Source organism: Chaetura pelagica, unplaced genomic scaffold (assembly GCF_000747805.2).
Source record: "Chaetura pelagica isolate M959 unplaced genomic scaffold, ChaPel_1.0 scaffold107, whole genome shotgun sequence".
Classification (NCBI taxonomy): Eukaryota; Metazoa; Chordata; class Aves; order Apodiformes; family Apodidae; genus Chaetura; species Chaetura pelagica.
In genome coordinates, this window is record NW_009953979.1 from 213,375 (window position 1) to 238,835 (window position 25,461).

Sequence of the window (25,461 nt, forward strand, 5' to 3'; positions counted from 1 at the left end):
GAATGACAACCAGACTATTTCAATTTTACAGGGTTTTGTAGCAATTGAAAAAATAATTTAAGGTGAATGCTTCTCTTAAGATGATCAGAAACAAACGAAACATGACAAGAAGTTAAAAACCAATCATAAACCTGAAAATATATACAGATACTTCAGATTTTACAAAAAGATGAGTACTGAGGAAAAGAAAGTATCATTAACACCTAGTGAAAATATACATAATGTATTATTTTAGAGCAATTATTAAATTAAGTTTTCACTTTTTTAGGGATTTTTTATTATTATTTTTTTTAAATTTGCTTTTCTAGCCTTGGGTTTGTTTGGGGTTTTTTTTTTAATATAATGGCCAATTTGTTTGTGTGCAAAACCTCTAACAAAAGCACTGAAGAACATTTTCTTCAACTGGCTGCTCCCTAGCATGGAAATGGAATAGCAGCAACTATTTAGAGACACTGACACAAACAGGAGTTTGTTATCCTGCCTATTTATTTCCAGTAATTTGCAAGATGCATATGACTTGTCATGACAAAATGCCATGGCAAGTTCTTCTGTGTTCCACTACAACGTTCCATGGGCACGAATGGGTATAAATAATAATTCCTACTGCAAACAAGGCACCAAGTGAGATATTACTTCATAATGACTTTGTTCTTGCCCTGTTCAGAAATGACTAAGACGGAACCGAAGCACTCAGCAAGTTCCCGTTCCAGACGCCCCGTCCCTCTGTACCAACAGCCAGAACCGAACAGAACCCGCCGGTGGGGTCGGGCAGCCGCTGCTCCCGCCGCCCCCCCCCCCCGCGCCCCCCCGAACCACATCCGAGGCGCCGCATCCCGAGGCGCCGCATCCCGAGGCGCGGCACCGCGCCGTCTCCACGGAAACGCCGCCGCCACGTGACCCAGCATCTCCCGGGCACAAGGGATCTCATCCTACAAAAAAGCTTTGGAGGTTGGACCAGGCGGTCAAGGAGGAATCGTCCGGCTGCAAAAGGACCGGGGGCTTTTAAAAACGGTGTTTCCATCTACCCCGTTGTGGCGCGTCTGGGGCGAAGGGGCAGCCGTGTCCCCTCGGCTCACCCGCGCAGCCCTCAAGTTCTTTAGCAAACAAACACTTGATACTTCATTACACGCTTCCCCTTGAATAAACTGATAGGAAATAAAACCACCAAGAGAAACATGAACTGAGAACACTGGCTTCCAGGGGAGGCTCTCACGGCGCTGCCCACCTGGATTAACCGGAGTACAGAGCAGCTTCTCTCTTTCCTAAAATTCCAGGTGATTTGCCATATAGACATTTGGGATTTGAAAGCCTCTGGTGGCTCAGACTTTTTCCTACTTCAGTAGGATCCCAGACTCCAGCAGCCACAAGACAGCCAAGGCTTTAAGCCTTGCAGCATCAGGACTGATCTCCCAGCACCGGCAGACAAAGGGGCGGCAGAGCCCAGGGCTGCGGAGACTCCTGAGGAATGAAGGGAGGAAAAAGCAGCAGGGAGGAAGGAACAGAAATAGTGACTGAGTATGAGCACAGCTCTAATCAACATACACACACTAAACTGCCAACTCCTGTACATTTTGAATGAAAAGAAAAATTAACATATGATTAATAACTCTAAGTATAATAAAGATTATTCCACCACATTGTCTGACCTCCTGCATATAAACCCAAACAAATTAAATTTCACTGACATACTCCAGCACTGAAATAAGTTATTTACATTTCTCTAAAGCCTGAATTCAAGTTTGGATCTAAGGCATCAAAAAGTCACAACAACTTTCCCTGGTTGTTTATTCCTAACTTGATCATAAAGAAGTAGATTCTTAGATGAAATTAGTTTGGCTTTAGCATCAATAGCTTAAGCATTAAAAAAAAAGTCTCAGCTCCTTTTTCAAAGTATAAAAGGCATTATAACTAACACTATATATTCTGTCCCAGAATAACAGCAGTATTTACAGAACTGGGAAATATAAATCTTGTAAGATGTGAAGTTATTAAATAACTATTGACATAATCCCATAACACTATGACATTACATAGTGTTATGTCAATAACACTATGACAAATACTGGATGGTCAAGGAACAGGTGTGAGCTGCTTACTGTTGCTATAAAAAGATCATTATAAGATTGATTTACCACATGAATAAAAAAAGAATTCAAAATACATTAAAAAAGACAAAAAACAGAATAATAATCCCATCACTTGGAGGTTCCCTTTCATTTTGCTGGAAAATATCACAAGAATCTCCCATTGGTCTGAAATCAAGAAGCAATTTCTCTCAGCCAGCTAAAAATGCACATACCCACTGCCTGGCACAGAAACAAACAAAAAGAATTGAAAAGAAATTTTAAAATTATTCTGTCATGGAGAACAGGGACAGCTGCAGTCAAGGCATATCATCTAAGCCTTTCTACTCAGAGTTCTTCAATCAGAAGGGTGGCCAAAATGCTTCAGGAATTGAAAATAAGCCCAAAGTAAATAGGTTGCAAGGGATGCCTGTCCCCAGGATTAACACCTCTACAGATTAATCCAGATGAACACTTTGCCTGTGTAAAGCAGAAAAATTATTTACAAACCAAAAGTAAGAAACTGCCCTGTCCTCCAGGAAGAGCTCACTCAAGAGGAACATCTAATACCAGCAAGAGTTGGGCATGAGACACTGACCCCTCACCCTAGTCCATCCTGCAGCACATGCTGGAGGGGAATTTCAGTCTAAAACTATGAAGAAAACGTGCATGAGGTATCAGTCAAATCAACCCATCAGTGTGGAGATAACTAAAAACATTTTAATTCTGAAGTAGCACTGATAAAGGCAACTACAGAAAACAGAGAAATGTGTTTTCTTCACTGGGAAATAAAGGAAAACTCAATGTAGCAGGTGGTGTATTCAAATGCAAAACTTAACACCAAAACCAAGGAAAAGATGCTTTTCAAACATGGTGAGCTTTATAGCTTTTATAAAAAGAGATGTAATGCATCTTCAGTGAAACATCTTTACATTTTAAACATGTATATTTATGTAATCTTGGTATAAAATCCTTATAATGTGATAGAAGCTGACACCATTCCTCAGCAGTGACAGAATGCGCATGAAAGTTAAAAATAAGCCCTTGGATTCCAGCAAAACAGATTCATTCCAAAGGCTTATGCAGATCTTGGGAAAACAGATCTATTTTCAAAAAAATGCAAAAAAAAGATAAAAACAACAGCATGCCAAGCCCCCACAACTGTGTGTGAGAATCCAATGCATGACGATACTTAAGATTCGCTTTTCAGCTTCCAACATCACCTTCTTCAGATCATGGTGGCATCTGTGTAGAAAGACTCTTGCTGAGCTCCAGGCAGGTTGGTGCATGTGGGTCCCTGCAGCTGAGCTCTTGGGTGTGTTTTCAAACCATGTGGTGCCTTGCTAGTGTTTGCATGTGGGCTGAGAATGGCCCTTCATCATGGAATCACAAGCTGGTTTGGGTTGGGAGGTACTTTCAAGACCATTTAGTCCCAATCACCTGCCATGAGCACTTGCCATGGGATGTGACACCTCTCACTAGACCAGGTTGCTCCAAGCCCCATCCAACCTGGCCTTCAGCACTGCCAGGGATGGGGCAGCCACAGCTGCTCTGGGCAACCTGGGCCAGGGTCTCACCACCCTCACAGCAAAGAATTTCTGCCTCAGATCTCATCTCAATCTCCCCTCTTGCAGCTTGAAACCCATTCCCCCTCATCCCATCACTCCCTGACCTTGTCAAAAGTCCCTCCCCAGCTTTCCTGGAGCTCCTTCAGGTCCTGGAAGGTGCTCTAAGGTCTGCCTGGAGCCTTCTCTTCTTCAAGCTGAATAACCTCAACTCTCTCAGCCTGTCTCCAGAGCACAGCTGCTCCAGCCCGCAGATTATCTCTATGGACCGTGGAAGGGGAACTGTGAGCTGTTCAACCTGAGGGGTATGAGCACACAGCTCATCACTCCATGGGAGGTTGGCTGTTGCTATTCATCATCTCTTCCAGCACAAAATGTGGCTATGAAGCATGGGGACTGGGAATCTCTTGCAGTACAAATGTTCAGAAGCAAACCACAGTGGACATAATTCTATTATAGACTTAGGAATTTGCACACAACCCCCCACAGACACAACAGTGCAACCAGAACATCTCCAAGCTCCCATCACAGAAAGCAAGTTTCCCTTGACTATTCCCAATGATGACCCATATCAACAGGGGAGGAAGGCACTGGCACACCTCCAGGTCTTAGTTCTCTCCTTTCTTCATATCAGCCCCACTTCAGATGGAAGAGAATTCTCTCAATTATCTGATTCATCTTTTTCTTACCCATGAAGCACAGAAAGGTGACAGGTTTTTCCCTCTCCTGTTCCTGGTGAACACAGGGAATCTGTCAATTATTCACATACTGCAGTTTCAGGATACTGAACGCTGTACAAGAGGAACCTCCTCAACCACCCCACCCCAGGAGGAATCCATGTCTGTTCTTTCCTGCTGCTGCTCAGAGCAGCACTGAGGGATTATAGAAAGATTTGGTGGGAAGGGACCTTTAAAGACCATCTAGTCCAACCCCCTGCAGTGAGTAGGGACATCTTCAACTAGAGCAGGTTGCTTGGAGCCCCATCCAACCTCACTTGGAATATTGCCAGGGATGGGTAATCTCCCACTTTTCTGGGCAACCTAGGCCAGTGTCTCACCACCCTCAGAATAAACTAATTTCTTAATTTCTAATAATTTCTTCATAAATTTCTTCCTTAGATCTGGTCTGAACCCACAAGATGCAGGGTGCTACTGCACCCCCAGACACACTGTCCTGACAACCCGTGGGTGGTGGGATGAGAGACCAAGGAGCTCTGATGGGAGAGTGTGTGCTCCCTCAGCCCTGCCCTCACCCTCCCAACGTGCCACACCCCCCACTGCTGTGGCACCCCCTAACAACCAATGCCAGAATCTGCCATAAAGTTTGTTGCTTACTGCTGCAAAACTGAAAATAGCAGCTACATAACATCAACAAAGTCTCTTTAAATGGATTAAGGACTGTTAAATCTCAAAAACATCTGTCTGTCTGTAATCTTTGAAATTAAATGGTCTTTGTGGGCTTTTACAGCTACTATGAAAGATCTAATTATGGGTTCAATGTACACAGAAAATGAGCCTTGATAAACTGTGGTTTAATACTTTGTTTTAATATTATACTGTATTTAAATAAGGCCAAATGTAAAATTACACATATAGGACACGAATCTCATTGATTCAGAGAACAGCACTTTAATTCCAAAAAAGGATGACAGACAGCAGTGGATGGGGAAGGCAATTTGTTGGAAGCAGAGCTAATCTGATCCTTGAAAATATATATATATATGGAAATGTATTGGACTTTAGCCAGAGAAATAAAAACAAAACAAAGGCTGGAAACAGAAGACAGTTTAGGAGGAAAAAAAAATTGAAATAAACCACAAATATTATTCAGAGAGGAAGACTATCCACTCAAACACATACTACATGTGAAACTGGGCATTTCTAGCCTCTGGGAATCAGGCTGAGTGCCTTTATGGAGGTAACTTTCTCCCAAATGCAACTCACTGGGCTCAGTAGACAAGGAAGGTGGTGACACTTAATAATCAGGTCAGACTGGTTAATTTAATGTTTTCTGACCTTAGCTTCTATAAAAAGTCATCTTTGATGTACATTAGCAATAATTACTGGCAACCTAAGCATATTTCTTCTTCCTTCCCCTTGTGTTCATCTAGATTTTATTTAATCCATTTAAGAAGCTGATTTGTATCAGCAACCCCTGATTCTAAGAGAAAGGATCTAGTTTTCTTGAAGGCTTTGGAGGCCACAAAGCTTTTACAGAAAGATTTTCCAGGAAACTTCCCTACCTGGAAGAAACCCTGTGATTTGTTTGCTGTTTTCACTGAATTTCAGCAGTCGGACAGACAAGCTTCATATTGAAGGAGTATAAAAATATTCCTAATCAGGCCAGTCTCTGCTCTGATCCAGAGCAAGGTGATTTCAGCAGCAAAGTGGTGTGCAACGTTGCACAAAACTCCACAAGACATCATTGCTGCTGTGCAGCACCATCTGTGGGGACAGCCCTGCCTCATCTCTTTAGGATCAGCTGATGGACCCTGTGCTGAGCCTTCTTCACCTTGAAAACTGACTATTAACCTCTAGCTTTTGCTTCCCTAACCCTTAACAGTTTTCTGTACATCAAAAGATGTTGTTTTTTTCCCAATCCCACATTAATGCTTGACAAATTATCCTTTCAAAAGCCTTTTGAAAATCCAAATACACTAAATCCACTGGGTTCCCTTTATCCCTGGTCCTCTAGTGAGGGCTGTCACTGCCAAAGAAGTCCAGTCACTGAGTGAAGCTGGAAATCTTAAGAAATAACAACAATAATATACAATTTTTACTGCAAAATAAGGTGGGGTTGGGCTGTGGGAGCTTCCATGCAGAAAACTTTACTGGAGCATTTTGGTTTCCTGCATAATTTATGCAATGGGCATGTCTGGCAGTTACATACCATCCATCAACATTCAACCCAACTTTTCTTGCTAGAAGTATTGTTTTATGAGATATTTCAAACAGAGCAGTTTAAAAGGATGAACAGAGGTAGAGTAACACACAAGTTAAGACACTGACTTGACAGCCAAAGATCATGTGGCAGCCACAGCCCAGGGGACCACAACACTCAAGACCCAGTGGCTGGCATCACCCATGTACATTCCTCTCCCTTATCTGTCCCGGGCAAAAGAGCACCAGGGCAGCTCACAAGAACACTTCCTTTGAGTCATGTGAGCATCATGAGTGCCTCAGACAACAAGGTGTCTGGACACCTCCAAACCACAGAGCTCTTCAGCAACTGCAAGAAGAAGAAACAATTTTCACCAAAAGCAGACTCACTCCATTAGCTAATGAAGTTTTAGCCCCACTATTTAGCACTGCCAAGGCAACAGGCAGCCTGGGCTAAGAAACAGGCAGTTTTGAAAGCAAATCAGTTCTTGGTTTCTAGCGTAATCCACAAGCTTCTCAGTACAGTTGTCTACAGCAGTAGCAGCAGATCAGGGGATATGATTTTTGACACGTCATTGCTGCCTCCAGGGTTTTGAGCTGAAGCAATGAAAGAGGCCCAAGTCATTGCTGCCTGAGAAAGCATTTGTGGGGAAAAGAAGGGAAGTCAAAAAATCGATTTTTTTTATTGTCAAACAAGACAAAACTTCGGGTCACCTATATCTGATGGTCCAGAAACACCTCTGTAACCTGCAAATGGGTATTCTTACTATAACTCTTCACAAAGACCTCATAAAATCAACTTTCATATGCAAAGGCAAACCTTTTACACATTAGCCTTGCAAAAATGTCCAGGAGGAAATATATTCAATACTCAAACTCAAATCTTTTCCCAATCTCTTTAGTCCCACCCCTGGAAGTGTTCAAGGCCAGGTTGGATGGGGCTTGGAGCAACCTGGAATAGTGGAAAGTGTCCTTGTCCATGGCAAGGGGTTGGGACTGAATGAGCTTTAAAGTCTCTTCCCTCCTAAACCATTCTGTGAGTCTATGAAAAAGACGATGTTCAGACTGTCACTCTCTCGTAAATAAGTGCAGGAGGGTTGGATCTAGATGATCTTTAAGGTCCATTCCAACCCAAACCATTATATGGTTCTATGAAATCAGACATCCTGCTGCTGGCAGAGAACAAAAAGTCACTCTGATTTCCTACGGGAAGCAGGTGATGCAGAATCATGCCCTGTTTCAACCTCAGCAATTTCTGCCTTCCTCAAAGAGTTAAACTTCTTCTCTTGGTCTTTTGAACTCAGGTGAATCTATAAAGTGTCATTTTGCTAGAAACAGGATCTAATTCACATTTTAACTTAATGTGACATGTAAATAAAATCATGTAACAGGGACAAAGCAGAAGCCCAGTCCATGGGCAGTCTTCCCCATATAGGTCTCACAGCTACACAGGTTCTTCCATCATAAAGAGGAATTGCTGTATCTTAACAGCCAGAGCACAGCTTTTTGGCACTGTATACAATATATACAATATATACGTGGGCTACCATATGTCAGCCATATCATCTCCTATGCACATATGACCTATGCAAACATCCTATGCACACAGAATTCCAGACTGGTTTGGGTGGGGAGGGACCTTAAAGATCACCTAGTTCCAAGCCCCCTGCATGGGCAAAGACACCTTCCACTAGACCAGGTTGCTCCAAGTCCCATCCAACCTGGTCTTAAACACTTCCAAGAATGGGGCATCTACAAATTCCCTGGGCAACCTGGGCCAGTGTCTCACCAGGGATGCCTCATCAGGGATGATAGCTCCCTGATGATACTGGCCTTGGCTGACCACATACCACCACAAGCATGATATGGCCCTGAACTTTCCTAATTGTCAGCATTGGCCGAAGGAGCACGAACACTCTGTGACTCCCTACCAATTCCTCCTCATCTCATTTTCACCTACCTGCTGAAGGCCTAAAGAAGCATCTCCAGTCCTCTAACACAGCAAAGCTGAAGTAGCCCATTGTCATTTATCTCTGCTTGGCTTTGCACATTTGTCACCTAGTGAGGATCCTAGCAGACTCCTTTCCTGTCAGCCACCAGAGTGGGATGTGCATGACCCCTTCAGCTGTCCTCAACCATGGCATAAGTCCTTAGCACAAACCCACCTCTGCCAGTGTCACCCTGCACCCCCTGAGTCCCGGAGAGGAACAGCTGCAGGGATGACACATGCCACGTTGTGCCACTGACTCCTGGCAGCGAGCAGGGAGGAGCAGCAGGGGCAGCAGCATCGGCTGCTACAGCCGAGCGTGACGCAGCCCATCTGTCACCAGCACCAGGACCGCCCGGCGCTGTCACCTCTGCTGCAGGATGTGACCAGCAGCCTTAGCTACTGCTGGTTAAGAATCCTCATTTTGGTTAAGAACGGTAATTTTTCACATCCTGGGCAACAGGGTTGTGTCCCTGAAAGGATCCATCTCAGATGACACCTTAGAATAAAGGCTCTGATGGGAGGGGTTTGCATTTGATGGCTTCAGAGACAGGGGAAAAATGAACAGCCTGAAATGACAGCGCAGTGAAGGAAAACACCAAAATATTTATCTTATTTCAAATACAACCTCTCCTTTATCAAATATAAACTAAAGGTTTTTAAATGCCTATTCATTTTTTTTTCTCCATGATGTAGATTGTAATTCCTTACAAAAAGGGGGGAAGCCTTTGGAGCCTGTGTGTTCCAGCATTCATATCCAGAAAACCAACACCAAAAAAAGGGTATGATTCATGCAGAATGGCTCTGCAGCAGCCAGGAAACTCCCACCTAGGCACAGCTTACAATGTGGGGGAGGACGCAGGGAGAGAGAGAAGGGGAAGAGAAGCAGAATGCATCAAAATAGCAGGAAAATAGCAGAATTTCCATTTTTATATTACTGACCCGACACGGCTGCAGGAACGCAGGTTGAGGGAGAGGCAGTTTCAGAAACACACACTTATTTTTGGAAATGTAAGTAAAGCAAATCCATAATTGCCCGATGGAGCATATTTATGATGCTGCAGCAGTGGATTCTGTAATATTCCTGACTCTGAGACTAAGTGAAAATTTCTGTGCGTGTTTTTTATCTCTCATAAGGCTATAAGGAAATGCTGTAATCATTGAGCTGCTGTCAAACACAGCAGAACATAAGACTGACTAGAATTCTTATTTGATTTAAAAACACTCTTCTCTTGGTTTTAAAGTTTTGGCAGCAAAAATTCCACCACCACTTTTGATTTTGGTGATCTACCCTAATAATTATTTATTTGCATTCACTATTAAAAATATATTTTTTATTCTGAATGGACTGTGTCTTTTGTTAAGCCTTTTGTTAAAGTTCCCTGGGATTGTATTCAGTTTACCTAAGATAGTTATTTTTAGAAATACCAATTTTTTCCTTAACCTCTACGTGTTGTACTTAGATCACTTGAGTCTCTGGATGCAAAGCTAGGCAACTTCCCACTTCTACTTCCACTACTTTACCAGTTTTCATTTACTTTCTCAGACACTTTGGTCCTTTGACATGCCTTGATTGTGGATGCTGTAAATAGAGTTTTCTGAGGAGGAACTTGCCACCACCAAGCACAAACTCCCCCATTTGCACCTTCAGATCCCATTAGTGTCCTTGGTTACAAAACCACCAAAAATGAATATTCAACCAATTGCATCCCATGACCTCCAAACATTTTTCAAGTCACTGTTCCCAACATACTGTCCTTTTTGTCTTCTTCATTCCTTCAACATTGCTCTCATCCAGCCTACAGCTACTGACTTTGTACCATTTTCCTGAAAGCAAACACTTCTAGCAGGGAAGCTGGGCTTGATTCCTGCAGGACTCCGCTTGAAAACACACCCTGTCCAGCAACCTGGCTTTGGCAGTTGGATTGAGGATGAGCTAAACAATTTTTTCCCCCAATCTGCTGCATATGTGTTCTATTTATTATTGTTTTCTAAATTGTGCAATGCTCATAATAAATGCATCATGCCAACAATATCACTTTACTAATCAAAATTAATCTAATAAAAAAAGATACAAACTGAGACTGACTACACCAAATTGCCAAAATCTGGATTGGCATGAGTTACCTTTTTTATTTACTGATCTGCAGCATATCTTATCTGCTTAATTATTTTATTCACCATCAAAGTCATGTTAGTAAACATGTCAGAGATTGCCCTATTTGACTCCATCCCCTGCCCTACCACCACCTTGAAAAAAATAAATTAGATCATATGAATTTTCTTCCAGTGCTCTGGGAACTTTCCAGTGCTCCAAGATATATCAACAACCAGCAGCAAGTATCCAAACTAAGAAATTCTTTCAAAATACAATGTGGACTGAAAAGGTAGGCAGTGCAATTCAACGTCCTTTTGGATTGCCTCTGGAAGGTAAGCATCTCACCAGCAGCAGATTGCACAACAGCTGCTCTCCTGCCAAACCACAACCTGAAAACTCTTCTCCAATAACTTTTAAATCATTAGCTTACATTATTTGCTGCCAATTTTGTCTTTTCTCCTTCCCTTGACAAGGGTATCTGTATTTACTTCTCTTCCAAGCCTTCTTTTCCCTGGAACATTTAGCCAAGTAGTCTTAAACTGCTCCTAGTTGTTATTATTTTTATGTCACATTATTTACTCAGCTGAAGTTGATTTTAGCTTTGTGAGACAGTCTCCTCTGAAGCATTTCTTAGATGCTGATGTGCACCTTGTTTACCAGAAGAAAAATATAATCAAGCCCTGATCACTGACACCTAAATAATGACTCAATGTGGCCCTAAGCAATTCCTCTTTACAAGCTGAGTTCTATCAAAGAATCTCTGCTGGCTATGTCACTTTTCACACTTAAAATCTGTGGGGGATAGGGGGCTTTTTTTTTTTTTTATTTCAGTGGTATCACTTATACAGAAAACTCCAAAGGTCTTGGATCTCTTCTACAAAAAAATTCAGTAGGTCTTTTTAGTCCCATTTTCTTTTTATTTTCATGTGATTTAGTGTTTGACATGAACCACTGCCTTACATTATTTTTACAGCAGGCCATTATCTGTTGCTCCCACAGCCATCTGTGTAGCATCAGGCACTATCTCCCAAAACTTGGGCTTCTTAGGACACTTTTTTTTTTTTTTAACTAAAGCTGGCAGCACAGAGCAGATGTCTCCAAGCTGCCTTGCTGCTGCCAAGAGTGCCTGGCAGTGGTCTCAGCCACTGCAGAAGGTATCATGCTGTACATCCTCCTGCCCCACATGTCCAACAGGTCACATATTAAAAATACAAACCACAGAAGTGAGCCACCCACTTCTGCCTTGACCATTCCTTGTCTAGCTAAGGGCTTATGGTTGTTTGATCTGTTAAGAAATCAATGAGTCCTAGCAAAAGAAATAAGTAATTCCTCAAGCTTGGTAACCTGTGTCAGAAATAAAGCTGTCTCAGCTTCTGCAGCCCTCCTTCACCCAGGCAGTCACTACACCACTGCTGGTGTTATTTTCATACACTGCACTTAGGCAACTACATATTCTTTCATTTTTTACAGAAGTATTGCATTGTTAACTAGTAATTTAATTTAGTTAATGTTAGTGCATTTCAACATGCAAACAGCACAAAGAAAAATCTAAAAAGAAAAAAGTGAATGGATTTGTGATCTGATAAAGGTTTTAAGCACAGAATTGTTTTGTCTGGTGCTGAGCTGCACCCTTGCAACAGATAATCAAGATTTAAAGCTCTGTGACAAGCTCCACAACAGATCCTGGTCAAGGCATGTAGCTCATTCTGTGGACAATGTACAACCTTGTCCTTCTGGGTCTGATAAGCCATTTGTTTAGAAGGACAGAGACTTCAGCTCTGAATTGAACAGTACTTTGTTGTTGATTTTGAGTGCAATTTCACAGAGAAAATAAGAACAATTATATTCCATTAAATCAGATCAGCTCCCCTCACTGCACAGAACTAAAGCAAGCATTATAGAAGTTGGTAAATATTCAGTGATGCAGGAACTGGAAGAAACAACCACAAATCTAAGCAGAAATTGGTAAAGCTCAAAGCTATGTTGTTAAGGAGTTCAGCATTGTAACTACTCTTCCACATCAAGTTCTGGATCTTCTATGCCACACAAGTGTGTTACCACGCTACAATAAGCTTGACACTTCTCACCTTTCCAATATTTTGCCAAGCTGGCCTCCAGCTTGTCTTAATGACTGCCGCAACTGTTAAAAGGAGTGTGTAGAAGAGCCAGTCAATCAAAATCATACAGCCTTAGAAGAGGCCAAGCAGCATGTTCTGATATTGAGCTGTCAGGGGTTATATACATTCAGATTTTAATACCTTGGATCTCCATTCAGAAATTGTGACAGAGAAAATAGTCCATGAAGAATTAGGTATTTTTGATGTAAAAATAAAACCAGAAGAGCACCGATTCCACTTAGTCTCAGACCTGCAAATTACTCAAATACTCAGGAAAATGGGAACCCTCCATTTCACAGAAATTATAACCCTTTGCTTTGCTCTTTTCCCTTCTCTAGACACTGTGCTTAAATTACGAAAAGTCTGAAGACTCTGTAGGACATAAGCCAGATTTGGAGGCTGTATTTATTACACACATAAAATAGCAGAATTTGTCTAGGTTTTTTTTACTGTCTCAGGTTTTACTTCTGATGCCAAAACTGGTAAATGGGGGAAGTGGACTGATTTCAAGTCTGTTCAAATCAACACCAGGACAACTGTATTCTGTTAAAATCATTACATCAGTTCGATGAGGTCAGAATGGAAGAGTAACAATAACACCATTGAGCAGAACAAGACAGCAAACCTCTCATAGACACAAACCAAAATGTAAAACCAATGCTCCCAGGCAGCAGCAGCAAGCTAAATCCCACTACTACAAACATTAGGCAACATTAACTTGCAAGTAAATATGTTTAACATAGTTTTGTTTATATAATTTTAATCTACAATCAATGAGAAAAGAGATTCTGATCCAGTATGGTGATGTGCAAAAGGTAAGACTGACTAGTGCTATGAAATGCTAATTGATATGAGTAGAATATACAGTCAGGCTTTAACTGCAAGTTAACAATCTGTACTAAAAAGATATTCTTAACAAAACAATACATTTCAAATAATTTTTCAGAGAAACACTTATAACACTGCAACTTTATGATTATAATCAAAGGCCTCCTTCCTGCTAGCCCACTCCAAAGTCAAATCCAGCCACAAACACCTTACTTTGTATCACTGATTAAGTGAAAATTGGATTAAAATAGATACTCACACTATATGTGCCAGATCAAGGGGCTTTTCTGGCTGCTCAGGGAACATGGGCCGAGGTGGTTCTCTGCTTGGTACACAACCAAGTGATTTACTAATTGCATGGCTCAGCTTCTTTGCAGGTGATTTCTGGTTTTGAAAAGAATGACAAAAATGAGTTGGCTGTTACAGAGAGCAGGGTAACATGTGCAATCAGATAACAGAGAAGAGTGAAAAAATGTGTAATACTAGAATATTCAGAAATATCCAGTTACATTGTACCATACCCGAGAAACTACTACAGAAACTACACAGTCCTGTGGTGGAAAAATGAAAGTAGTTCAAGAAAAGTAAGCAAGATTAGGAAATAAACCAATTGTTTGGTGTTCCTACCAGGAATTAAATCAAGGGGCAATCATCCAATTAAGGGATTTCTTAGACTTACTGACAAGGTCTTCTCAACACAGGTGCTGTGTTTTGACGGGCAGGAAGGGGAAGAACAAAGGACATTTTTTGTTTATTATGGGCAAAGCCAAGGGAAAACAGTGTTAAGATAGACATAAATGTGTTTTTTATTTTCTTTCACAAATTCACTGTGTTGTGCTAACTAATTCCACACGAGCAGATAGTCTGGGATCATCTAAGAAAGACGGAAAGGCTGGTGACAAGCATTGCCAAACACTCAGGAATGGATGGCTGGCCTGAGTCATGCACTTAAAATGTGGTTTAAGTCCAATGTTGACTTACAAAATTAAGTCTTAAAATGTCATTACGTCCCCTGAATTCAGGCCAGTGATGTGGGAGGCCAGATAATGCTTTTATGAGAGCTCAGATGCAACCCAGCAGCTCTGGTTTTCTGATCTCACTCACTAACATAACAGTCCATTTATGTGTAACCTAGTGGCTAATTACTTCTACAAAACTTTTTTACTGCTCCTGTAAGATAATTCTAAGTAGAATTAGGGCCCAAATCACTTTGTTCCCGGTCTCTCTTCTTCCTTCCCCCAGTGGCACAGGGGGATGGGGATAGGGTTTAGAGTCAGTTCACAGGTTGGTGGTTCCTGCTGCTCCTTCCTCCTCAGGAAGGATTCCTTATAGTCCTTCCCTGCTTCCCCACGGGGTCCCTTCCATGGGGGAGAATCCTCCATGAACCTCTCCTTCATGAGTCCTTCCCACGAGGTCTGGAACAACCTGCTCCAGCCTGGGCTTCCCACAGAGTCACGGGCTCCTTCGGGAACAAACTCCCCTGGCACCGGGGTCTTCCAAAGCTGTGCAATCAGAGTCCACAGGCAGCAAATCCTCTGGCCACAAAATCCAAGTCCACTGGCCAAGTTCACCCCTCCTGGCACCTTCAGGGAATGTTCCAGAATGTTCCTCCATGAGTGCAGGGGGAAACTCTGCCATCTCGCCATGGGTTGCAGGTAAACTTCTGCTTGGGCACCTTCTTGTACTTCTTCCTCACCAACCACCAGCACTGCTCTCTTTCCCCAGCACAGCTCTTCTCCCCCAAGTGCTTCTCTGCTCAGGTGTTATAGCTGTTCTTTCTTATGTTAATCGCTGAGGCACATCTATTGTCCCTCTAATGGCTCCTTGGCTGGGTTTGGAGCAGGGGGAGCTTCCCAGCTTCTTACCGGAGCCACTCCTGTGGTCCTTCCCCTGCTACCAAAAAACCCACCAAACCAAACCAGAACAGCAGGACAGGAGTTACACATATAGTTACAGTTAACAGAAATTAGTAACTAGCAATCACTAACATTTATTAACAATTAAATAAATTATTGATGATCCAGTGAGAATCTTAACTCTGGGCCTCTCGGCTTGAGCAATTTAAAAAAGGCAATAAAGGCTTTTTTGAGTGGAGAAACTGTGCGTGAGGAAGTTCTTCCCTCTTTGGATTTACATGGATTGTAGTCGATTGGGATGCATTTCAAGTATAAAGCAAAATACTAATATTAATTGGGAAACAATGAAAAAAGACGAAATTCCTTTCAAATTAGAAAAGAAAGATGAGCTGGATGTCTATGGGAATATATTAAGATAGCTGGGTCTTAACCGAAGATTTATTATCCTTCTTCAATCACCCTACAACTCAAAGTCAATGCAAACTGAAAACTCCCATTCCTTTCAGATTCTGGAATTTTTATTCATCAACCCACAGATCCAACCTGTGAAGCAGCAGAATCTCTAAAGGTAATGGAGAGGAAGCCACCTAACAACCTTCAGGTACCAGGTGAAACAGGCCATTCATTCTTCCTGATATTCCCTTGGCTTCTGCAGCCAAAAATCTTGGCCCTATCAAAGTTGCCCTGCAACATCTCTTGATGGATATAGGATTCTTATCTCCTGTCACCAATGAAGGTTTCAGGAGGAAGGATGTCAAGATAACTACATGCTTCAGGTGGTGACCTAGAGGGAGTTCTGTAAAACAACATGTTCAGAAGCACTTCAGCTTACTAATTAACTAAATAATACATGCTAAAAAGACTGACTGGCAGTAAGCTTATTTTATTTTATATTTTTTAATGTGTTGAGATAACCTGGTAGGTTGCAATCAATGGATGATCCTTGTGAACAGTGCTGAAGTGCATGGCACTGTCACTATGACAGGTCCTACAGATAATCATCAGCCTTTAATTACTTTGAGATCCTATGATGCAATCTTTATACAACTTCTTACTAAGTTCACAGTAAAATATAAATTATGCACACAAACGAGATGGCACCCAAAGTAAAATTTTACCTAAATTAATTCTTCTACATGTTGAAATTTTCCACATTTCTTTCTCTCTCAATTTGTTCTCCATTTCTCCTCCTTTTAGAGTGTTTCCTACTTCACTTTTTACCCTGTTCATCTTTTGGTTCCTGCACAGATGATCTATCCTCAGCCTGCCTTTTCTGTGACCTTCTCTTTGCAGCATTTTTAGGCTATTTTGGAGGGTTTTTTTTCCCATTGTGGTAACAAGCACTATATCCTATTGTGCTACCCCACCATTTATTTTGTCAAACAAATGCGGTGCTGTCTCGAATGCTCTACAATTGACCCACTACCACAGCCTCACTTTCTGAAAATTATAGGGGAAAGATAATTTCCATTAAACCAAACTTTTTGATAATGCTTCTCAGTGCAGCTGACAGTGAAAAGAGCCCAGCAGGTTGGACAAGCACACTGCTTTGCAGGCAAGTACACCTTGGATGGGCATCGTGCTTCCCTGAGAAATAGCTTCCCCCTTCAATTAGCTGAATTCTACCTTAGAAATTCCTAATAAAAAACACCCCTCATCACTGTTGCTAGTCTTGGCCTCCTGACCTGTTTGGAATAATCTGTAAGCACCTTTGCATTCTGCAAGGATGGGATGTTCTCCCTTCATACAAGCAGAATACTCGAACAGAAAACCCCAATATCATACAATCCTCTCATCCCTCCCACCACTGCAAAACTCACAACAGACACAATTCCCCCTTCCCATCACCAACACCTTTTGCCCATCATCAGCACTGCTGTGTTTTTACCATTGTCTTCCTCCCCAGCTGCTCACCTTGTTTCTTCTTGACTTTGATCTAAATTGTAGATGTGGTGCTGAGGGACATGGTTTAGCGGTGGACTTGGCAGTGTTCAGTTAATGGTTGGACTTAATGACCTCGAAGGTCTTTTCCAACCAAAACAATTCTATCATAGCTGGGGGCAAACAACCTTTTATGGAGTATCTGTAACTTCTATCACAACAGGATACCAGTGAGTTTGGAACTTGGATGTTATGACTGCAAAATCACCAGTATTCGTAACTTTCACCTCCAAATAAGTAGTTAACACTAATAAAGAATTTCAGCCTTTGGAAAAGGTTTCACACATCCTAAAGTCCTATTCATGGCCTTATTTACCTTCAGCTTTAGATGAGAAAACAGTATGGTGTGCCTTTATTTTCAGATGCTTTCAACCACTTAATGTTTCCTTCTGCTACAGAAGCGTAACTGTAGAAACCAGTCAACGCCGCGCGGCTCTGCCTCCCTCCCCTCGCTCTCCAGAGAATGGCGAGCAGACAATCCATTTTGTTTTACATCCTAAATGGGCACAGTACATGACTCAGCAGGATTTGCACTGCTGTGGCCATTATGTCAGGCTGATGATAAGCGTGGTCGATGATCCAAAAAAAAGGTCAGCCACATCAACAGAATCCAGACTCTTTATACGGACACAACATTTCAGCAACCTTCCTGGACCCAGGTATTCATGGGTTTGGTCTTCCTCCAAAATGTGAAGTCATACAGCAATGTTCTTTCCCCTTTTACTGACCATCTAATTGCCAAGGCACTCACGAAAGTTTTCTCCTCTGTATTATTCCAGAAGGTTCAGAAGCTGCAGGTGCCAGTCTGGCTCTAGCAATGCACCAGTAGCGCTTTGCAGCACTTCTTGCAGAGCTCCTGCTTTGCAGCACAACAAAGCTTTTTAAATTTTACTGCCTTCCTGAGAATCCCTCTCCAGCAAACTCTCAGCCTTTTACATATCTACACCTATCACTGGAGGATACCCACCATTTTCCCCAAGTCTTTTAATAAATATTCAAAAGAAACATTTTCTGCTCCTTTTCCATCATGCATAGACTGAAAAAAACTTGTGAAAAACATTTGCTGCCAGTTACCCTAAGTGTTTGAGGAACTGAGTTACAATTCAATATGCAATTACTGTCTAGATAGCCCAGTGGATCTCCTCCTTTTTCAGCTGATTATTTGAGACATGCATTTTTGGATTTCCTGTCTTCAGAAACACCTATGAAGTTCAGAGTCAGAGGCAGACTACTTCCTTATGTATGAATCCAGATACCTAGAACTGTTCCCCTAACATCAATTCCACCACCACTTTCTAGATGATATATTTTAATAAATTTTTCAATTGAAGAAGAAATCGAGGTCAGAACAGATCAGGTGATTATGAAAGTCATCTTTATCCAGGCACAGCACTGCTGGTGTGCTGCTTTCTGCACTACTGCAGTGGCAAGCTACAAAACTGCATTCCTCAGCCATGCTACTCAAGTTCATATGCAGCAGAAAACACTGCTCCAAAACATTGTCTACCTGCCAGCAAGCACATCTGGCTTCTCCAGATTCCAGAGAAAGCAGAAAAAAAGTAAAATATGTAATTTTGAGAGGCTGGAATGTTTGTTCTCTTTTGTAACATAAGAATTTGAAGGGAACTCTGCTCTGCACCTACACTCGTCAGGTGATTTCACGTTCCACTTGTATAGCCACAAGGTCTGGTTAAATGCCTTTCCTGTTAACCGCTGAATCACTCTCCTGTGGCACACAACCTCAGGATCAAAAGCAAACCAACTACTTGGGGATCGGTTATTTCAGTAAGTGTATCATCAATGGTTCAGTGGTGGCCTTGGCAGTTAAAGGTTGGACCTGATCTTAAAAGGTCTTTTCCAACCAGAACAATTCTGTGATGCTATTCAGTCAAGGACTGTCCTAGATTAAATAAAAATTTAAGAAAAAAAAATCTGACTTAGTTACAAATAAAGCATTGACAAAATAAAATTTACGCAGTGATGCTGGTATAAGTTGCAACTGCCTCATAAACAAATGTAATTTTAAGAACTAGAACAACTACTCAACTCATTTTCCCAGAGATACAGAGGCAGATGCTGGCATGCAGCTGCTCTGTGCAGGGTCTGGCTCTGCTTGAGCAGCAAGGCATAGAATCACTGAATCAAAATGGTTTGGGCTGGAAGGGACCTTAAAGATCATCTAGTTCCAAGCTCCCTGCATGAGCAAAGATGCACACTGCTGGAAACCCTGCTGGCAGCTGCCTTCTGATAGCATGTATATGTTCTTAACCAAGTTTAGAGGAAAGCCTGTTGTGCTGCACCCAGACACCCGTTCCTTTTGGAGCTGCCCAGACCTGCACAAGCACACATGGCTGAGCTACCTGCAGCAAATGCCAACAGCCTGACCACCTTCTGATGGGTAAACTAATATATTACTGACAGATACCATTGAAAAACTGTTATATGTGCAAAAGATATGACAAATTATCAGTGAAATGCAACTGTGATGTTCTGTTTGGAAACCCATTGCATCTGTACTGTGTACTGCCAGATCCTTTGCATTTCAGAAGGGTTTATAGATGCTCTCTCTGTCCACCTGCCTTCTTATCAAAAGCTACATCTCTTAAAAAAAAATAAAAATCCATTACAGAATTAAAATGCTGGGAACTACAAACTACAGTACCAAAAGCTGTCTTTTTACCTTTTTCTAATTGTCTATATATAAATTTATATACTATTATATTCTACTTATAAATCACATGCACCTCTAACAAAAAGGTTTTGTAAACACTTGCTAGAAATTTATAAGCAACAAAAACTGAATTGAATCTTGGTTGTTAAGAACACTTCTTTCAAAATGGAGGTTTTAAAGTTATCAGTTTCTCTCTCTTCTCCTTGCTCCAATATCTGCCTCACTTTACTGGTATTCCTTGTAATATCCTAAGTGTAAACTACACAGGGTGTAGACACAACGTAAGGCAGCACACTCACCCTTCCTACACATTGAAAAAGGGGAAGTGAGCAAAAAAATTTCGGAGTCTGTGCACAGGGAAGGTTCCCTCTTCTCCCAGCAGAGGATTAAGTGGAAAGGAGGCAACAGGGAAATGGTGCTGCAAGGAGGGAGCTGGAACACCCGTGTTTGCCCCCAGCTCTCCGCACTGGAGGTGCAGGGTGAGCCCAGCTGTCCCGGCGGGCTCCCGGCCGGAGCACGAAGGCAGCGTGCCCTCTGCTGGGAGATGTGGAATTAGAAAAGGAGGGGTTTTACGTCATTTGAGAAGAGGAGCCCATGTGACACAGCACAGAGACAGCGACGTGACAGGGAGGCAGAGCAGGTTATTTAACACCGTCAGCTTGTTTCTGGGGGACTGAACAAAAACATGTTGGAAAATGCTTAATAACTTTAAGGTGGTCGAAATGGGAAATTAAAGGAACCAGAAATATAAGATGTCATTTTGAGAGCATAATCTTATTAACAGCTACTTAAGGTATTGCTAGACTTTAACTCGGTAGATAAAAGGGTCTGTCTTCTGTTTGAGATCCGATTAGTTCCTAGTATAATGACTTCCCAACGGAAGCCATAGATATTATCACTATAGAAACAACTAAACATTTGTTTTCTTTGCTGATACACACTCCAAAGCCACAATGTTAAGGACAATTATTAATAACAAACATTCCATTATTTATAGCAGGAAGAGGTTCAATTGCAGCTGATAACAAGGCATCAAAACTTACACCCTAGGGTACAACCCCTTAGGGGAACTTGGCTATTTTAACATTTTACCTGGAATTTATGACTGACAGTGCTGAAGTTGAACAGACTAAACAATAAACAGAATGAGCAACGAATATTCTACAGGCTTTCAAAATGAACAATCTGATTTTCAGATCTGCTGCGCATATGTAACTAAATGAATCAGTCTTTAAGGCTATTTAATAAAAACGAAATAGCCTGAAAGGAAAAATTTGGAAAGTGTTTGAAGTTGTTTTTTTCCCCACCAAACAGACCCCAAAAAGCAGCATGTTTATGCAGCAAAACATCTCAATAAATGTTTCTACCTGAACTTACATATTTATTATAATATCTTTTACATATATAATTATAAAAAAACCCATGACACTATGTGATTTATAGTATCAAAAAATTATCAAAGGCACTTCAGAATTTCAGGAAAGAACTTGATGGAAATACTTATTATGAATACTTACTATGGATCTTAGGGCTCTATAGCTCTGCAAATACACCATGAAGACTGAACTATATCTGACTGATTTGAAAACCAAATAATTTTTTATTGTATCAGAGAACCAGCTAATTTAAAGCTTCATTAAATGTTGTAGCTGCCAAGTCCCACCTGAGAACGTGACAATTTTCTCTACTGAACTGCATCATTTTTTAAAACATAAGGAATCCAGAATAGACATCTTCAAAGTTACTGCCTTTACTGGGTATTTTCCACCTTTTTATCAGGTTCAGCTTCGCCTCTTTACCAGCAGCACCAGGCAGAAGTGTCCTAATGAAGACTGACATGAAAAAGACACTTCTCATTCCCTGATCTCACCAAGTGAAGGATTTCCTTATCTGACATTTATCTAGCAGTGATACAGTCCAAATCCCAAACTAACATTTTTTTAAATTAAGAACAATTTTCAACTAATTAACACACAAGACTTGTAAAAGTTAAAAAAAAAAAAAGAATAAATGTAAGAGACCCCTCTCTTAAATGCTTCCATGCTCAGTTTAGAGGAGACAACCCAATTTGTAGTAGTATTTTATATATCCCTGGGGTTATTTTGTCTGTTTAAAACACTTTGTTGTTTAAAAAACCCAGCAAATGGTTAAAAAGAAATAAGTTTCTAGAACTAGAGCCAGAAATACTACTTCAGACTACAGGAACATAAATTTTCCTTATGATTGCCTTATTGTTTACTAAATTTGTTACTTCACCTTTAGACAACCTTTAGCTTCTTAAATTAATCTTTCTTTGATTTGGATTCAGAACAAGAAATGTAAGTATCTTCTTCTCTCTTCACAACTTTTATTCCTTTGGCCCATGTCCAGGTGTAACTGCACAGTTCTACTACACAAGCCTCCCACAAACAGATTTCATAGCACACCTTTGCTAATGTTCCTTCCACTGCACCTACTCCTGCAGTTTCTTACTAGGATGAGTTACATCTTGTTTCTGTACAAGACAGCCAGATTTCCTGCTGCTAAAATTACTTCTACAGATTTCTGGACCAATTGTTTTCATGTATCGATGTTTTCATTCCATAAGATATTAAAATTTAGTCTCCTCAAGGTTTCAAACTATCATTTTCTTTCATACATTCTGTAACATTTTGCTTATATAACTCTGTCTTCCCAGTACTGTTTCCAGTTATTTTCTGTTTCCAGTTCTGTCCCTTGTTGAGTGTTGCTTCTGTAGTGCAATTCCCTCTTCTCCTTCTATTTGAAGAACCACAGAATCATGGAACAGTTTGGATTAGAAGGGACCTTAAAGATCATATAGTTCCAACCCCCGTGTCACGTGCAGGGACACCTTCCACTAAGCCAGCTGCAGAAGGAAACAGTCTGAACATCCTCCTTTTCATCAAATCATATACTCAGATAATGGTTTAGGTGGGAAGGGACCTCAAAACTCATCTAATCCCACCCCCTGTCATGGACAGGGACACCTCCCACCAGACCAGGTTGCTCCAAGCCCCATCCAACCTGGCCTTCAACACTGCTAGGGATGGGCCAGCCACAGCTGCTCTGGGCAACCTGGGCCAGTGTCTCACCACCCTCACAGCAAAGAATTTCTTCCTCAGATCTCATCCCAAATCTCCCCTCTTGCAGCTTGAAAGCATTCCCTCTCATCCCATCACTCCATGACCTCATCAAAAGTCCCTCCCCAGCTTTCCTGGAGGCCCTTCAGGGCCTGGAAGGTGCTCTAAGGTCTCCCCAGAGCCTTCTCTTCTCCACGCTGAACAACCCCAACTCTCTCAGCCTGTCTCCAGAGCAGGAGCTGCTCCAGGCTTCAGCCCTTGGGATCATCTCGGTGGCCTCCTCTGGAGCTGCTCCAAGCACTCCATGTCCCTCTTGTGTTGGGATATACTTCCCACTCCTACAATTTGCATCGTATCTTAAAATCAACTTATTCTGTACAGCCTAGCAAGAATCAACCACCTCAGCAGTTAATACTGAAACAAGGCAGATGCCAGATTCACAGGTCCTGGCACCAGAATGAGGCACAGACCCTCAAACCCAACTCATTGCAAACACAGGGCAGAGTCTTCAGAAGGAAATATCTACGCTAGAGCTAGAGCTACCATTTAGATATTCTTTGTATTAAAATTGCAGACTGAATTTATATAGACTTAAGGAGATAATAATCTGCTAGTAGTTCAGATTAAACATTCCAGAAGTTCATTACCCACACAGTTAAAAAAAGGACAATGTTTAAGTCTGAATTTTCCTATCTTTGCCTTCCAACTACTGAATGGTATTAAGTCCCAATTTTCTAAATGAAACAGTAATACTATAATGACTCTTCCTCATGAAGATAATTACTAATTATAATCCAATCATCATTTGAACTTCTCTTTGAATAAGTAAAAGGTTGGGCTTAATCTTTTGGCATAAAATAGGTTTTTACATCTAAAATGCTGTGTTACTTCTTCAGATCTAATTATCCTATAGCCATCTAATTGAACGTTATTTCTCAAATAATTTAAGGCTTTTTAGTTAGGAGTTTTCAGTGCATATATTCACAACTGTCAGGATAATTTTTCTCTTAAAGAAATACTATCTTTAAAGATGCCACTTGGATAAAGCTCCTTGCTAAACACAGCATTCACACTAACTGGTTTACCTCTCTGTTGCCATCTTTAGGCCTTTTCAAGCCAGAAGAAAGGAAAATGTAAGAAAAGTAGGAATTATGTGAAGAATGGAAGAAAATACGTCTGTGAAGGCCTTGAGAAGGACTGTGCTGCTTTTTGTGCTTTAAGCAGCACTGAATACAATAACCATCAATACATTACTTATAATAAAACCAGTACAATTTACCTATTTAAATGCTTTCGCTATTTTGAAAAAAACCTAAGTTTTTAGTTAAGTCCTCCTGTGCAGTTCTACTAAAACAAACTTTTAACTTTCAGAATAAATTAGTACAGAGGTGGCTATTGCAGCATGACAAACAAAGGTGAGTTACCCAAGAGGAATGCTCCTTCATCTGGTGCTGGTTGCTGTGGGGACCATTTGCATGGCCACGCCAGAAACAGTTTTGACAGAGCTGGTAATTGTGGCACTGCTGGCATCGGTACCGGAAACCCATCATGCTCTCACAGCGGCAGTACGAACATTCCACGGGATGGAAGACTTGGTGGAGATGGGGGAGGAGGGAGGAAGGGAAAGAAATAATAAAAGAGAAATAAACAAACTTTAGGAAAACCTTGACCATCAAATTGCATTTGATGCTTCCAAAATCCACCCCCAGGTTCTTAATCCACTAAACCAACTTGCTATTCTGGGCAGGTCATGGATTTTCAGTGGAGAGCAGGTAATTTTGGTAAGATTAACTGTAAATTTAAGTTGGTGGTAACACAGCACTTTCATGTGACAAATTCAATATTTCTTCCTCAGATTTTTCCCTTCTCAGTCCCAGAAGTCTCCATGCAAGTCCAACAACACTGAGAACACATACAAGTGGACAGGAAAGCAGAAAGGCTTTATTCACAACTGTTTATTTCTCCCCAGGGAGATCACTTTACCCTCAAGTCAGTCAAGAGAGCTTTTCACAGAAGAGCCAAATTCAGAGCACCATGATGGGCTTCTGCTCTGGATCACCTCTCACTGAGGAACCTCCCTTGCTCTTCCCTGACCGTGACCTGCCTCTTGTACCTTTGTCTCTCACATTGAAGCAAACCCCAACATACCTCTGGACCTTTACATCTCGAGAACTGGAAAATTAAAGTAGGTGTGACATGCAGAGGCACCATAAAGCTCTTCTACCCACAAACAAACAATCACAGACTTGCTGCATTTAAGAGAGAAGTCTTCAGAATAAACAAAAATAGAATGTGAGAATGAGGTAAGGGAGATATCTCTCCCTGTCAAAATGCATCTCAAAAGGTGAAGCAGAGGAATTAGACTGGAAGGATGAA

At 41.4% G+C, this 25,461-nt stretch overlaps 1 protein-coding gene across 1 annotated transcript in view; it reads right to left on the reverse strand.

Annotated features, from left to right (window-relative positions):
• Nucleotides 1–25,461, reverse strand: part of DTNB (dystrobrevin, beta) — a 175,709-nt gene that overhangs the window by 110,423 nt on the left and 39,825 nt on the right. The window contains exons 7-8 of the mRNA XM_010002203.1: nucleotides 24,510–24,676; nucleotides 13,797–13,921 (exon numbers count right to left, since the gene is read on the reverse strand). Of these exons, the coding sequence (XP_010000505.1) occupies nucleotides 13,797–13,921; nucleotides 24,510–24,676 (292 nt within the window). The remainder of the gene's footprint in view (nucleotides 1–13,796; nucleotides 13,922–24,509; nucleotides 24,677–25,461) is intronic.